The sequence below is a fragment of the Festucalex cinctus genome, chromosome 6 (genome assembly GCF_051991245.1).
Source record: "Festucalex cinctus isolate MCC-2025b chromosome 6, RoL_Fcin_1.0, whole genome shotgun sequence".
NCBI classification, from domain to species: domain Eukaryota; kingdom Metazoa; phylum Chordata; class Actinopteri; order Syngnathiformes; family Syngnathidae; genus Festucalex; species Festucalex cinctus.
Genome location: NC_135416.1, coordinates 14,882,844 through 14,897,193, shown reverse-complemented (window position 1 = coordinate 14,897,193; position 14,350 = coordinate 14,882,844). Strand labels below are relative to the sequence as shown.

The 14,350-nt window shown below is 38.1% G+C and overlaps 1 protein-coding gene across 1 annotated transcript in view; it reads left to right on the top strand.

Moving 5' to 3' along the window:
• The window catches only part of LOC144020562 (dolichyl-diphosphooligosaccharide--protein glycosyltransferase subunit TUSC3), a 58,180-nt gene that overhangs the window by 4,756 nt on the left and 39,074 nt on the right, over nt 1–14,350 (top strand). Inside the window, exon 2 of the mRNA XM_077524171.1 lies at nt 13,281–13,450. Within this exon, the coding sequence (XP_077380297.1) occupies nt 13,281–13,450 (170 nt within the window). The remainder of the gene's footprint in view (nt 1–13,280; nt 13,451–14,350) is intronic.

The window sequence follows — 14,350 nt, the reverse complement described above, 5'->3', positions numbered from 1 at the left end:
AGAGGTTGTAATCTGTTTCATGTTTGAACAGCATTAAAATAAAATATTAAGGCTTAATGTTCCGTTCATATAACATTCTTCCATGCTCAAGGTGTGAATCCTAAAAAAAAAAAAAAAAAAAAAAAAAAAATTCGATTCTGCCGATTATTGAATCGATTCGAGAATTGCGCGATGTAGTATCGCGATATATCGCCGAATCGATTTTTTTTAACACCCCTAGTATTTACTCTCCTTTAAACCACGTCTTTTCTTTTTATGCCGTTCCCCCCAGCTTAAAACAAATCAGGAAGTATCGTGACTGGTCCTCCATGTTTTTTTTTTTTTTTTTTACTAGGAAGTCACATTTGATCTCGAGAGGTTTTGCGAGATTTCCCGTCTAATCAGGAAACATTCATGAATGAACACGGTTCGTGTGTGATGTGTTGACCGTCTGGCTGAACACCACACACGGTATATTAAAAAATGTTACTCCTGTGATTTTTTTTTTTTTCGTCACGTGTGGCGTCTCTCACACTTTGAGAGTTGGCCGGCAATTTTAAAAACTTGCCATGTGAACCATGCTTAACAGGCCCCTGTACGCGCTTTACATTTTGACTACTGATGACATAGCAACTGCGGGTTCAGTATCTTGCTCAAAGATAATTCCAATGCTGGAAAATTGGAAAGTTTCTCCTTCACCGGAAATGAGGGTGTGGTCAATTTAACACTCAAGGCCGTGCTATTCAGGTTACAACCAACATTCTCTGACAGGGTAACTTTTTATCCTAACGGTGTTAAACTAACATTGCCATTGCTTGCTGTGTATTTCATCGAACACTGGAAATTTAACACTGACCGATTTGCTGTGTACTCCATATCGTTGCTGTTACTTGCTGAACTAGCTGAACTTGGCATCAAGTTTGTACTTGTTATGATGCTTATATGGTATACTTTAGTCATAAAACAATGGGACAACACAGATAATATGAGTGCTAAAAAGGCTATGAATAAACTATGACGAGCCAGCAGCTGTGACATCCTCAGCATCCCTTTACTCACTTTTATGGGCTGCTCATGGCTTCTCTCCTGCGTGAGTCACTTCTGCCCTCTCCTCTGTATGCTGCTCTTTTTCTGAGGGAAACACAAAAAAAAAACATCTTCAGTCATGGCGTGTTTACACCAAATAGATGCAACCTGCTTTGTTTAAGGCACCTGTGGTGAGGCATTCTCAGTCTGAAAAGTTTGTGTCATGCACCTTCAATTCAAAATCTGGCAAAATCTATATTTGTGCCCTTTTATGGTCAATGCACAGTGGAAAACTTTTGAAGTCATACATTTTGGATTTTGGCCTTGTGGAAAAATACGTTTCTTGTCAAAAAACATGAACCACATTCATGTGTGACATTACCTTATAGTTGAGCCACCGTCATGATGTTTTGTTTTTGTGGCTTTATTTATTTATTTATTTTGAAAAAGACTGCCACCAGGGATGACTTTTACCTATTTACCTCACAGGAGGCAAGTTCAGACAGCATGATAACTTTGATTAATCGTCATTTTGAAAATCGAATCGTTGAAAATTTGATAAATGGTGAAGTCGAATTCTGTCTTCTGGAATGTTTTTATGTTCTGTACATCCAGATGTTATTGTGAGTTGTAATTTTGCTAACTATGAATGTTAAGGTTGCTAAAACCGATTTAGAATCAGCATACCTTATTGTTGTCTTAACATTTTGCACAGAATTTATTTTTGAATAAATGAAACCTTTAAAGGCACGGTCTTCCGTTTTCACCCAGGAGAGAGGGTGGTGGCGTGTCGCTGTGACGTCACTCCCGCGGCAACTTGACAGCACGCACGTATTTTTTTATTTTTTTTCACTCACTCACTAAAAAAAATCAGTGCATGCTTGTCAAGTTGCCGCGGGAGTGACGTCATGCAGCCGACAAATTCACCCGGCCCCATCTGCGACACGCCTCCCGCCACCCCCCGCTCTGCGATTGGCTGGATGGGGTAAATAATAGGGCTGGGAATCGTTGACTGTCTCACGATTCGATTCGATTACGATTTTTGGGTCTACGATTCGATTCAGAATCGATTCTCGATTTAAACGCTTTTCGATTCAAAATTATTTAATTGAAAAATGATTTCTGCTTCAATTTACAGATATGCACAACATTGTCATGATGTACTCCAGTCTGCTTTGCAAGACAAAATGACAAATAGAGACATTAAAGTGTCTTTTTTTTTCTTGTTTAAACATTTATTAATTTTGTATTGTAAGTGCCCTTTTCCACAAAAACAGCATGTGGGCTACAACTGCCTTTTCCCCTTCTTCTTACTTTCTAATTTAAATAAAATTGATTTTTGGATATTAATATCGATTCGATTCATAAGTGAGAATCTCGATTCTTTTATGAATCCATTTTTTGGCACACCCCTAGTAAACAACTCTCCGTCCACAGAAGCGTCCCTCTGTTGACAAAACAAACAGAAAATGGCAAAATACAGGCTGGGGGATTAGGAAAAAAACACCACCACACATTAACAGAAGCCCAGAGGTGTAGATTGAGAAGGGCTCATGGGTATACATCCTGTATTTATATAGTGCATTTTCCTGAGTGAAAACGAAAGACCGTGCCTTTAAATAAATGTTTGTTGCGTTTATTAGATTAAAATTGTAATCGTCCTGAATGACTGGAAAAAATTGGGAGTTTATTTTTTGGCCATATCGCCCAGCTCTACATTCGCCTAATCGTTCTTGATCTCCAAAGTTTCTTTTAGCTACTTTATCTTTCACTATCACTTCTACTGACCTCATCATTTTTGCATTTTCATTCTTCACCCCTCACTTTGCAGCCTTGTCCTCCAGGCCTTTACTTCCCTCCTTCTTTCCTTCTGATTGTTGCCCCCAGCCCCCACGCACTCTTCCAAAAAGGAGACAAGTGTCAAGCGTTGCTATATAGCTGATATGAGCGTGTGTGATTTCCTTTTGTGCAACACTGTATGTCGGGTATGTGTGTGTGTGTGTTGTGTGTGTCTGGCTTGTGGCTGATAAGACGTCACACTCTTATCCTCCCAGACAGCCTTGTGTTGCTGTGACACTTCATAGGCTGAACACATCCTCTAAAACTTTTACTCAGCTTCACATCAAAATACATAACTACACATTGACACATACTGATATGTTCAGCCACACACATTGCCGACTATGTTTGATTGAAAGGTTTGAAGTGGATCCTAACTGTAATGCTATAGGGAGTTCTGGTGGTGGTCCATGTTGCCTGTCACAGTTAAATGATAAATCTCTTATTAAACACGTACTTTGTGGTTCAGTGGCACAAAGCTTCTTTACACACTATGTTGGGCTTTAAACTATGAGTGTTCTATTGAGTATAAGAAATCATGCAAAAAGTTTATTGAATTCCAACTTCTCTATTTTGCAGCATTTGCTCTGAGTGAGTTGCGTGTTGTGTGTATTTATTTATTTATTTATTTATTTATTCACTGCAACACGGTTTAATTTAAAAAAAAATACATAAAAATAAATAAATAAATTTAGAAATTATGTTGAAATTTTGGAAAACTTTATTTACAGTAGAAAACATTAGAAAACTATTTTTTTATTCACTGTAAATACTGGGAAGTCCAAACAATAATAATAATTAAAAAATAAATTTATAGAATTTATGTTGAAATTTTGGAAAACTTTATTTACAGTAGAAAACTATTTATTTATTTACTTGCTTAGTTTTGAATTTAACTTAACACATGCTGATGACCGTGGAAGTTCCCTACAATTTGTTAATTTTTTTAATTCAACAAATATGTCTATTATTTCTGTTTAAAATTAAAAGAAAAAGTTTGTTTTTTTTTTTTTTTTTTTTTTTTTTTTTTTTAACGCTATTATTTTCTCCTTTACTGCAAATGAATATCGGCATGAAATATCGGTTATCAGCCTCCTTGATGACTAATAATCTGTATCGGCATTGGCCCTGCAAAAACCATATCGGTCTATCACTAATTTTAATCAATTTTAATTGAAGCATTAATCAAACATTTATTTAAATGTTTCATTTATTCAATAATAAATAAATCCTGTGCAAAATGTTCAGACAACGAAAATGTATACTGATTTGAAATCAGTTTTATCATAAAGTTATCATTCATAGCTTGTGCTTAAATGCCACAATTAACTAGTCAATAACTATTGTAAACACATCTTGTAAACTAACCATCCAGCATTCTGCCACAGCTTTCTGCAAAATTACAACTCACAATAACCTAGGATATTACTGAAGAAGGAAGACGAGTGCATTTATTTATATGCACCTGAATTCAGTTAATTTTCAACTATTTGATTCTTAAAATGACACATTAATCACATTAATTTATTGCCCAGCCCTACTTGACAGTGACACACCAAGACATGATCAAAATGGTTATCAGCTATGGAATCATATATTTAGCATCATATACTTAACATTATTTACAGTATGTTAGATTATGACTGATTATGATTAAGCATGTTGGTTATCCTGATCTTCTTAAACTTGATTCAATGCAGCCATTTTCATCAGCCACCACTATTACTGCATTAAATGCGAGAGCCCCTGCTGCTGTCTTCTTCGATTTGTTTTGAAAAGCACTGTCTAAACCTAGCTGTTTATCCAGCCTCAAAATGAGTTACCTATGACACGCACACACACACAATGCAATAATATCAAAATGACAAATTTTGGCAGTTTAGCATAAAGCTGTAGTCAGGATAAATATTCAGTTTAATTTTGCGGGTGACCTTCTCTTTCCCCCTCTTCTCTCTCACATTCCCACATCTACAACATGCAAAGTTAGCCATTTTACTATTTTTCAGATAATAAAAACAATATTTGAATGACACTGCAAAATGACCAATTCACAAGTGGCAGTTCTGCCCTGCTAGTGTTGTGCAACTGAAAATAACATAAATGAATATGTCACAACGATGCCCCGATTTCTTAAACCCATACATACATTCATACATACAATTATGAACCCTTCCAACAAGTCACTTCCATTTGCCTGTTGGGTTGCTTTATCAAAATAAACAGAAATGTCTGTCTTTTTTTTTTTCCAAACTCAAAATCTAATAATACTATACTCTTTAATCTACTAAAAATGCGTATAGCCCAGTCTCAGTCATTTTATGTAATTGTTTTGACTATTGTAAATAAACTCCTCATTTCAGTAATGTGACTGAAAGTAAATAGAGTGAAATTATAGCATAAAAAATTGAAGATCATAACCCCCCCTCAAAAAACTAGAAAATATTGAAAAATATTCGAGAAAAACAATGAACAAATATGCAAATCCGCAGGTGCCAAACCACGAGTATCCCTGGTCCACTGTATTTTTTACATTTGAGGATCAGAGTTTGCAGTTTGAATCATTTAAAAATAATATTTTTCAAAGTGATCCAAATTCTTCACATGATTGCAGAAAAGGCTTTAACATCTTAACTGCAGACTTGACTGAAATAAACACGAAACAAGAAGAAAGGCTCTTTCAACCATGGTTGACAGATCATGTCTCTAACGAGGAGCTTGATTGCGGATGATCATTGCACTCCTCATTTCAACTGAGCAACTGGTGGCCACACCCCCCTCCCAGCTGTTCTCATTACTGACCAGCCAATTAGTCTTTACACAGCACAGCAGACTCAGATAAGCTCCCTCGTACAACTACCTTCCTACTTAACCAAGGTAAACATAGCATTCCCTATTGTTACAAGTTACCACAGCCTCTTATGCTGCATTTAAAAGTAATCTTAAAGAGGGCTTTTTAATTACCCCAAACATAATAAATCAATAAAGGTTCAGACAAGCAGCTTTTCTCTAGCGACTTTATTGCGGCCTCATTCTGAAAGCGCTTTGGCTTCAGCTCTTTAGTCAGTATAGTGGCCTGTTCGTGTCCAACTGCCTCATCAAGCTAAGGTCGCAATAAAACATTGGCTGATATATAGTGGCCATTATAGAAGACATTAACAGGATATCATGATATCTCCATTCTTTGTTTTAACATGTTCTGAATGCCAAATCCATAGAGGTAGATTTAGCCGAGCAATGTATGTCTTAAATTCCTAATTTATGTTATTGACCATGAAAAAGTGCTTAAAATTGCATATTAGCCCTATTTTTTTTTCCCATCACAAATTACTTAGCACTTACAGATTTGACACTTACCGCTGGTTAAAGTCCAGTTTATAGCATTAAGTGTACGATTTATTTTGTAAAAAGTTAGCATTGTTCATATAAGATCAACATACATGGGTATATTTTTCTGATTCTGTTATTCTATATTATCTGAGGGTCTTCAGTTGTAAGAAGAAAACCCTTCAGAATTCCATGGATTTCTGTAATTAACGGAACATGCAATGTTATCTGATCTTCATTGGTGTTACAACAGTAAACTGTTTTCTTTGACGCAATTATGTTGCCATGTTTTTCTGAATGCAACATGTACAGTAAATGTCAGTAAAAAAAAAAGTATGTACAGTTTATCTTTGGGTTTTGTAAGTTGAGCCTCCATTGGCAACAATCACCCCAGCCAGTTGTTTTCTATAGTTGTAGATCGGAATAATTGATCAATAGATCGGCAGCCTTGTACTCACAAGAAGCATTTTCAACAAACCCAGTGTGCTTCACGAGGACAATTTCAGCACTCTATGCTTTTTTTTTTTCTTTTTTTTTTTTTTGCATGCTTCCAAGGACTTTTGCTTTCACATGATGAAGGTTTCCCCGACACAAATCCTGCCTTGAGGTCACATTTCTGCTTTCAAACAACTCTTCGCCTCTTCGCATGGGTTTTGTGGTCCGGCAGTACGGTTCTTCATTTTCAACATCACCATTTTCTTGCACAGACACTGTAATGTGATGATAAATGTGGCCATTATTGAAGGTCACCGGGATGCCACATCTGAGGAAAATCTTTCAAATCTCCAGTTTGTGGCAGAGGATCCTCATTTGCTGGATTTGACCCCCGCTGTGATGCAGCTTTGATGACCGTGTACCAACGTCTATAGATGGATCGATAAGTAGCTTTTGATTGACTGCAAGTTGGCATCTGGGAAAACAGAATGGATGGATCAGCTTATAAATATTTTTAAAAATTAGCTAAATTAGCAACACGAGGTTAGCTAGCTGGACTGCACTGGAGTGAGAGCTATGATCATATAATAAATCTTACCTTTCTACTAAAACATTTTTTCCCGGTCACTTTGAGGCCTCTGCATGTAAGCTGTTCCACACTGTGTTTGTCGATTGAACTATGTTGAAATTTAGCACCTGGGACATCGTCCTCTTCCAAAATGATGCATATTGTTACGGGTGTCGACCGTGTCGCCATTCTAAATATTTATCCCAACGTTCAGGCCTTATGCAAATTGTGACGTCATTTAAGATCAACCCTATCGGCAGACAGATGGTCTTGTGTTTTCCTGCCAAATGTTGTGATGGACCTTGGAATTCTTTTTTGTGTTGTTTTTTTGTCAATAATATCAATGCATCAAGGCCCTGGAGTAGCAAAGCAGTTCCAAATCACGATATCCCCTTCAACATATATATATATATATATATATATATATATATATATATATATATATATCACAGTTGCTTTATTTCATTGTGCTTTTTTTGTGTGTGTTTATAATTAGGTGTTCTTCCTCATGTACGTCTGCCTATGCATTGTGTTTTATCATCTCCCTTTTTCCTCGACTCTTATCTCTTTCTAAATAGCCTCCAAACCATGCGATGAAAGTTAAGTCTTTTTGACTGAGCGCATAACCGATATTGAAAAGATATTTCTGGGCACCGCTGACAGAAACGCAGCAGCATTTAAATGTGGCCGCAAAATGTAAAAATATGAAAAAAGAAATTAGACAAAATCATCCCACCCGAGGGTGATGGGCAGGATGCCGTATGGACAATGGCAGTAGAAAAATGCTTTGATTTGAAGTGTTTGTTATTTGCCAGCTCGGATGACAAATCCCCTTCCTTCACTGTCAGCTCGTGTTATTTCTGGGAATGGCAGTTTGTGGGAAGGCAAACTTGAAGCTGGAAATATGAAATTTTGTTCTAATTCAATGGAGTTGACAGATGGAAACAATAACACACAGAGACAAATAGACAAGAAAATGTAATTGGCATATGGTTAATATCTCAATATGATCCCACTGCCTTCAACAACAGGTGCTCAATTGTAATCTGAGATTTGTGTGACAAGCAAATTAAGGGAAATAATAATCATTTGCTGGCTTGAATTTACAGTAGTTTATGTGAAAGGTCCAACACAATTCATTTCAGGATAATTTGTCATTGTTCTAACAGAAAATGATGAAAATTGAAATGTTGTGTTCCATATTATATTCACTGTTGCTGTCATAAAACCTGTATTCATTTTACAGACCATTTTAACGTTGCATCCTTTGTAACTCTACATGTGAAAATAAGTTAATAATAATCATTAATAATTATGGACGAGAGGTCGTCAAGGAGTTCATCTACCTTGGGTCAAAGTTCGACACAAGTGGTTCCTGCGATCCCGAGATCCTGCGTCGACTCCAGCTGGCACGTAGCGCCTTTGGCAGGCTCTCTAGGGTATGGTTGAGCCCCTCTACCCGCTTGGCCACCAAACTCCGTCTCCTCGACTCCGTCATTATCCCAGTCCTACTCTACACCAGCGAAACATGGACGCTCTCGGCGGTTATGCAACGCCGCCTAGACGCATTCCACAGGCGTTGCTTGCGGAGTATTCTGCATGTCCGCTGGTACGATTTTGTCCGCAACGAGACTATTTACACCAGGGCAGGAAATCCAATACCGGCTGTAAAGTTCTGGGTGGGAACTTCCACTGGTTCTTGTATCTTAATGCTCACGATATTATACTAACAGTAATAACCAGACAGCTGCATTTTCTTAGTTGAAGTGTTTACTGGATGCCAGAAAGATCGAGTACACAGCTGCGGATCCTCTTCTATTAGTATGCGGAAGAGGAACTGATCTATTCAGAATCGTCCCTGCACTTATACTGTCTAGGCCGCCCGCCCACATGGGCGAACGGCTCAGCCTCCCCATGTGAGAATGTGTGGCCTGATGGCCTTAACTGGTTTTTACTGGATACGTATGTCAGAATGTAGACAGATAGAAAGGCGCCAAGCAAGGACAAATAACAGCGACACAACGGCCTAGCTCAAGTCATCTATCTAGCCATGAAGAGCCCTAATCTAACACGGTCTCCACCCTCATCTGCTCGGTCTCGTGGGCCACCTGGATGACTCAATACCGGCAAAACAACTCCTCACTGATGCATCTCTCCCTCCTCCTCGTGGCTGGCGCCGCCCCCCTGGACGCCCTAGACTCACCTGGGTAGCACAGGTGGCTGCCACCAGTCCTCTTTCCAACCTTCTGCTTCGAGCCCAGGATCCAGACAACTTCAGACGACTGGTCGTAACGGCCATCTAATTGGCCAAGCGGTCACTACTACTACTACTACTACTACTACTGCTAATAATAATAATAATAATAATAATAATAATAATAATAATAATAATAATAATAATAATAATTAATCATACAATTCTCCGTAATTGTGACTAATCACGTTTTTCAACTTCTGCTTCAACTTTTTTTCTTCGAAGCTTGAAGTAGATAGTTAAGTAAAATTTTGGAATTAATGTCAGATCATCAAATGTAAAGTATATTTACAATCAAAGATTGTTCTAATTAGTGTTGTTCCGATACCGATACTGGTATCGGCAGAGGTGCCGATACTGCATTAAAACAGTGGTATAGGTATCGGTGACGACTCACAAGTAACATGCCAATACCATTAATTCCAACACTAATATAGGATTTTGGATGCAGCATCTTGTGTCTTGCTCGTGCATGACATTCACTGATATGTGACATGCTAACTGCATGCCGATCTAAGATATCCTATTGGCTCTTGAATGCTCTGAACCAATAGCAGGACAGCTTTTTCATGTTGAGGAAAAAAAAACCTCAAGTATTGGTATGGTATCGGTATCGGCCGATACTGCAATGCTGGGTATCGGTATCGGGGGTCAAAAAACGGTATCGGAACAACACTAGTTCTAATAGCTTTTTTTTTTTTTTTTTTTTTTTTATCCTTGAATAGAATACTTCTCCAGGTAAAATAGAACTGTTAAACTAAACGATCAAAATGGACTAGAGTTAGTTATCCAACAATCATCAAGCAAGAAAATCAGAAAGTAAAACTACAGTTTTATTCATCTTCTCACCAATGACTCCAACTTTGGCTACACACTTAGTTCACTGAGTTAAAAAAAAATTGTCATAACACTTTAATGAATTTAAACGCTTTAATTTTGACAGCCCTCGTTCAAACTAAAATGAAGACCCACCAAGAGGAAACAGATATTTACTTTGACTTCACCAAGACCCAACTATGTTTTTGTATATGCCCCATTTTATTATTAACTCATTGACTGCCATTGACGGAAAAAGACGTCAAATGATGCATTTTTTTTTTTGCTGGTCTGGCAATGAATGTGTTAAGTCCACCACATGGAACTACAGTATATAGCAACTTGCAGTACTATAAGTCACACAATGCCTAGTACCTACACTGATTTTAAATTTTTATGACCTTTAGGACATTGGAATTGAATGTTCCACTGTGCATTGTCAACACATTTGTTCATTCTTGTCGCTTCCTTTGCTTCATTTGCTGCTTACTTTCACTTTCACTGAGCTACATAAACTCCCACTTATACAAAAAGGACAAATCTATCATTCTTCTCTTCACTCCTAATTTAATTATATTATTTGTGAGATTGATAATTCATGGTCCATACATATTTTGTTGCTTCCTACTATTTTGATTTTTTTTTTTTTTTGTTATTCTTCATGTGTGTTTGCTTGAATGCGTGTGTCTAAGGGAAAGATTAGTGTTTTGTCCAGCGTTACACTGAGCCAATTTTAAGTAATCCCTCTTTTGAATGGGAGAATTGGAGGAAAGAGTATTGGAGCCCGATGGCCAAAGCTGTGATCTATTCACTTACAATAGAAGCGCTTTCAAAACGCAGAGAGCAAATGATTGTGGCTTGAACGAACGCTGTTGGCTCTTCATGTAGGAGGTGCACATAGCGAGCTTCTGCTTGGTTAGAAAATTCGATGCGAATAGTTATTAGGGCCAGACTGATTAATCCCCTGCCAATTTAATTGGCCGATTACACATCTTCAACATAATCAGATTAATTGTGATCTGTTGAATGTTGGTCCACTCATTTTCAATGGCTGTACAAAGTTGCTGGATATTGGCAAAAAATAGAGCACACGTATACATGGATCCACAGCATCCCAAACAGGCTCAATGGACATATGCAGTGAGTATATAATGGCAATTCAAAAATTGGCATATTTTCATTTTCCAGAATTTTGTCTACATCCTTGCAACATGAGCTGATGGTCTTGGATACATGGCACACCAATTACATACGCCTCCCCATACCATGACCCCCACCGCCACCATGAGCCACTCAATCCACAACAATAACATCTGCCATCTGGCCTGTAGTGAAAACCAGAATTCTTCTGCGAAGAGAGCACCTCTCCAGAGTGTCCGACAGTATCGAATGTGAGCATTTTGTCCTCTCACGACGACAAACTGTAATCAGGTTTGGACCCCGATGAGGACGACATGCTTGAAGAGGTTTCTGACAATTTTCAGAAATGTTCTGGTTATGCAAATCGACTGTTTTAGTGCCGTTTGGGTGGCTGGTCTCAGACAATCATGGAGATGAAAGCGCTGGATGGGGAGTTAGTGGGCTTATGTGATTACAGGTGGTCTGCGGCTGTAAACCCAGTTGGATAGACTGTCAATTTCTGTGAAACACCAATGGAAATGGTTTTTAGTGGAGAATTGAACATTCAGTTCACGGGCAACAGCTCTGCTTGCCAGTTGCACATTCCTAATGCGCACCTGTGCAATAATCATGCTCTCTAATCGGGATTTTGATTACGGCACGTGTGTGGTGGATGGATTATTTCTGCAAAAGAGAAGTGCTCACTAACAAGTATCTGAGAAAAATGAGCCTTTTGTGTTGACAGAAAACTTTTTAGAACGTTGAGCTCAGCTTATGAAAGAATTGTGCAATAACAAAAATGTTGCATCTCTGACCTCCTCTCGTACTTTGGAAACATCATTTTGTTGTGAAACATGATGTGGTAGAACATGTTGCTTTTGACTGGCCTTCATCTGCAACAATGCCACATTGTTTGTGTTGCTGATTGTTGGCCTCTCAAGAAATCTAGTTACAGAACCCTGCACATTACGGGCCAGTTCAGTTGCGTTTGGTCGCATCGCATGGTAAAATCATTAATTGGTTTAATTAATTAATTAGGTTTCAATTTCAGAACACATAATTTTGAAATTCATTTTTGTCATTGCATCCTTTGTGTAAAAAACAGTGTGTGCACTTGTTCAGCTTCACGGCTGTGACTGGCTGGCGAGTAGGGGTGTTAAAAAAAAAAAATCGATTCGGCAATATATCGCGATACTACAGCTCGCAATTCTCGAATCGTTTCAATAGGCAGCCGAATCGATTTTTAAATATCCATTTTTGATGGAAAAAATGTTCAACAAAACGTCTTACTTAGGTTTAGGATTCACACCTTAAGGATGGAAGAATGTTATATTAATGGAGCATTAAGCCATAATATTATATTTCAATGCTGTTCACACATGAAACAGATACATTGGCTCACAGTTATAAGACTGAAGTTTCAGATAAATAAATGATACCTTTTAATACAAATCTTACAGTGTACATGCACACGTTTACTGAATAGTACTTTCTAAATTTGAGTAAAAATCGCAACAATTGATTCACAAATTCGTATCGGGATTAATCGGTATCGAATCGAATTGTGACCTATGAATCGTGATACGAATCGAATCGTCAGGCACTAGGCAATTCACACCTAAACCCAGTGCACAGCTACAAATACATTACAACTGAAATTTAAAAAAAATGCATTTGTCATTCTTTTGTCACATGAAACCACTCAAAGAAGGAGATTATTATAAAAAATATAAAGAAAGTTGTAGTGTTGTGTGTTTTTCTTGGCTGAGTTGCTAATGTTCCTGACAAAATATCCAGAATGTTCCTAAGAAGTGACGTTAGCGGTTGGCATCTCTGTGTGTACTATGTCCAGTGCGACACTATGTAGTCGTTTTTCAATCCTAGCCACAAAACGTCTCTTTTCTTCCTCTTTATTTCTAGAACCTCCTGTCTGAGAAGGTTGACCAGATGATGGAGTGGTCCTCCCGTCGCTCTGTTGTCCGGATGAACGGTGACAAGTTCCGTCGCTTTGTCAAAGCCCCGCCCAGGAACTACTCTGTCATCGTCATGTTTACAGCTTTGCAGCCTCAAAGGCAGTGTTCTGTCTGTCGGTACGTGCACCTACACACAAAGCTCAAGCTCAGTTCAGAGGCACATGCTTGCATTCTGGCAGTACTTACAGTAGAAGCCGTTCATCCATCTTCTTGTCAGTTGACTTGCGTCAGTCAACCCTGAAGGAGTCGGCATACAGTACTGGAGATGCTTTGCTGAAGCGTAGCACAACGTTTAACAACATATGGCTCGTTAACTGTACTAAATGGTCATGTTTTCACTGGTGTTTGTCTGTGTTAAAAGATTCATCCAAATGTTCCAATCAGATTAGCATAGAAATGTATCTCTTTTACGGCTGTTATCGGTCAAAAAGGTTAAAGGTTATCTTCAGCATCATCCAGATTTTTAAATGGCAAAGAGTGGGTCATACATAATTCTTTTTGATTTTATGATTCCTTCAGGGGTAAATGTTTTGAGATGCGGTAAAAATATGCCAGTAATAAAATGCAATATTAGGTATCTTTTAAACAGTGCCAACACACTCTATGAACCAGTGGACAACCCCTTTACAGAAATGGATTGCCACCTCTGCACCGCAGTCTTTGGGATATGAAGTGTTTGTGGAATATGATTTTTAAAAAAAAGAAAAAAAAAGGCCCGTACTAGGTTTAGACGCCACCGACCAATCGCGATTTTTTGTTTGTTTGTTGTTGTTTTTTTGTTGTTGTTTTTTGCAAAGTTGCCTCTCGTCCATTACCACCCACTTCCTTCACTGGCCAAAGAATAAATTCTACAGTACACCATATGTGTCGGGGCTTTCCAAGTAGCAGCAGCATGTCTTTGGAACCCCCTCCTGGAGGCCCTGAGGGCTCCACAACGTGTTTAGCTGTTCAAAAAGCTAAAAACTTTACTTTTTAAAGGGGAGCTAAACCCAAGATGTCAAAACATTTTTTTATTTT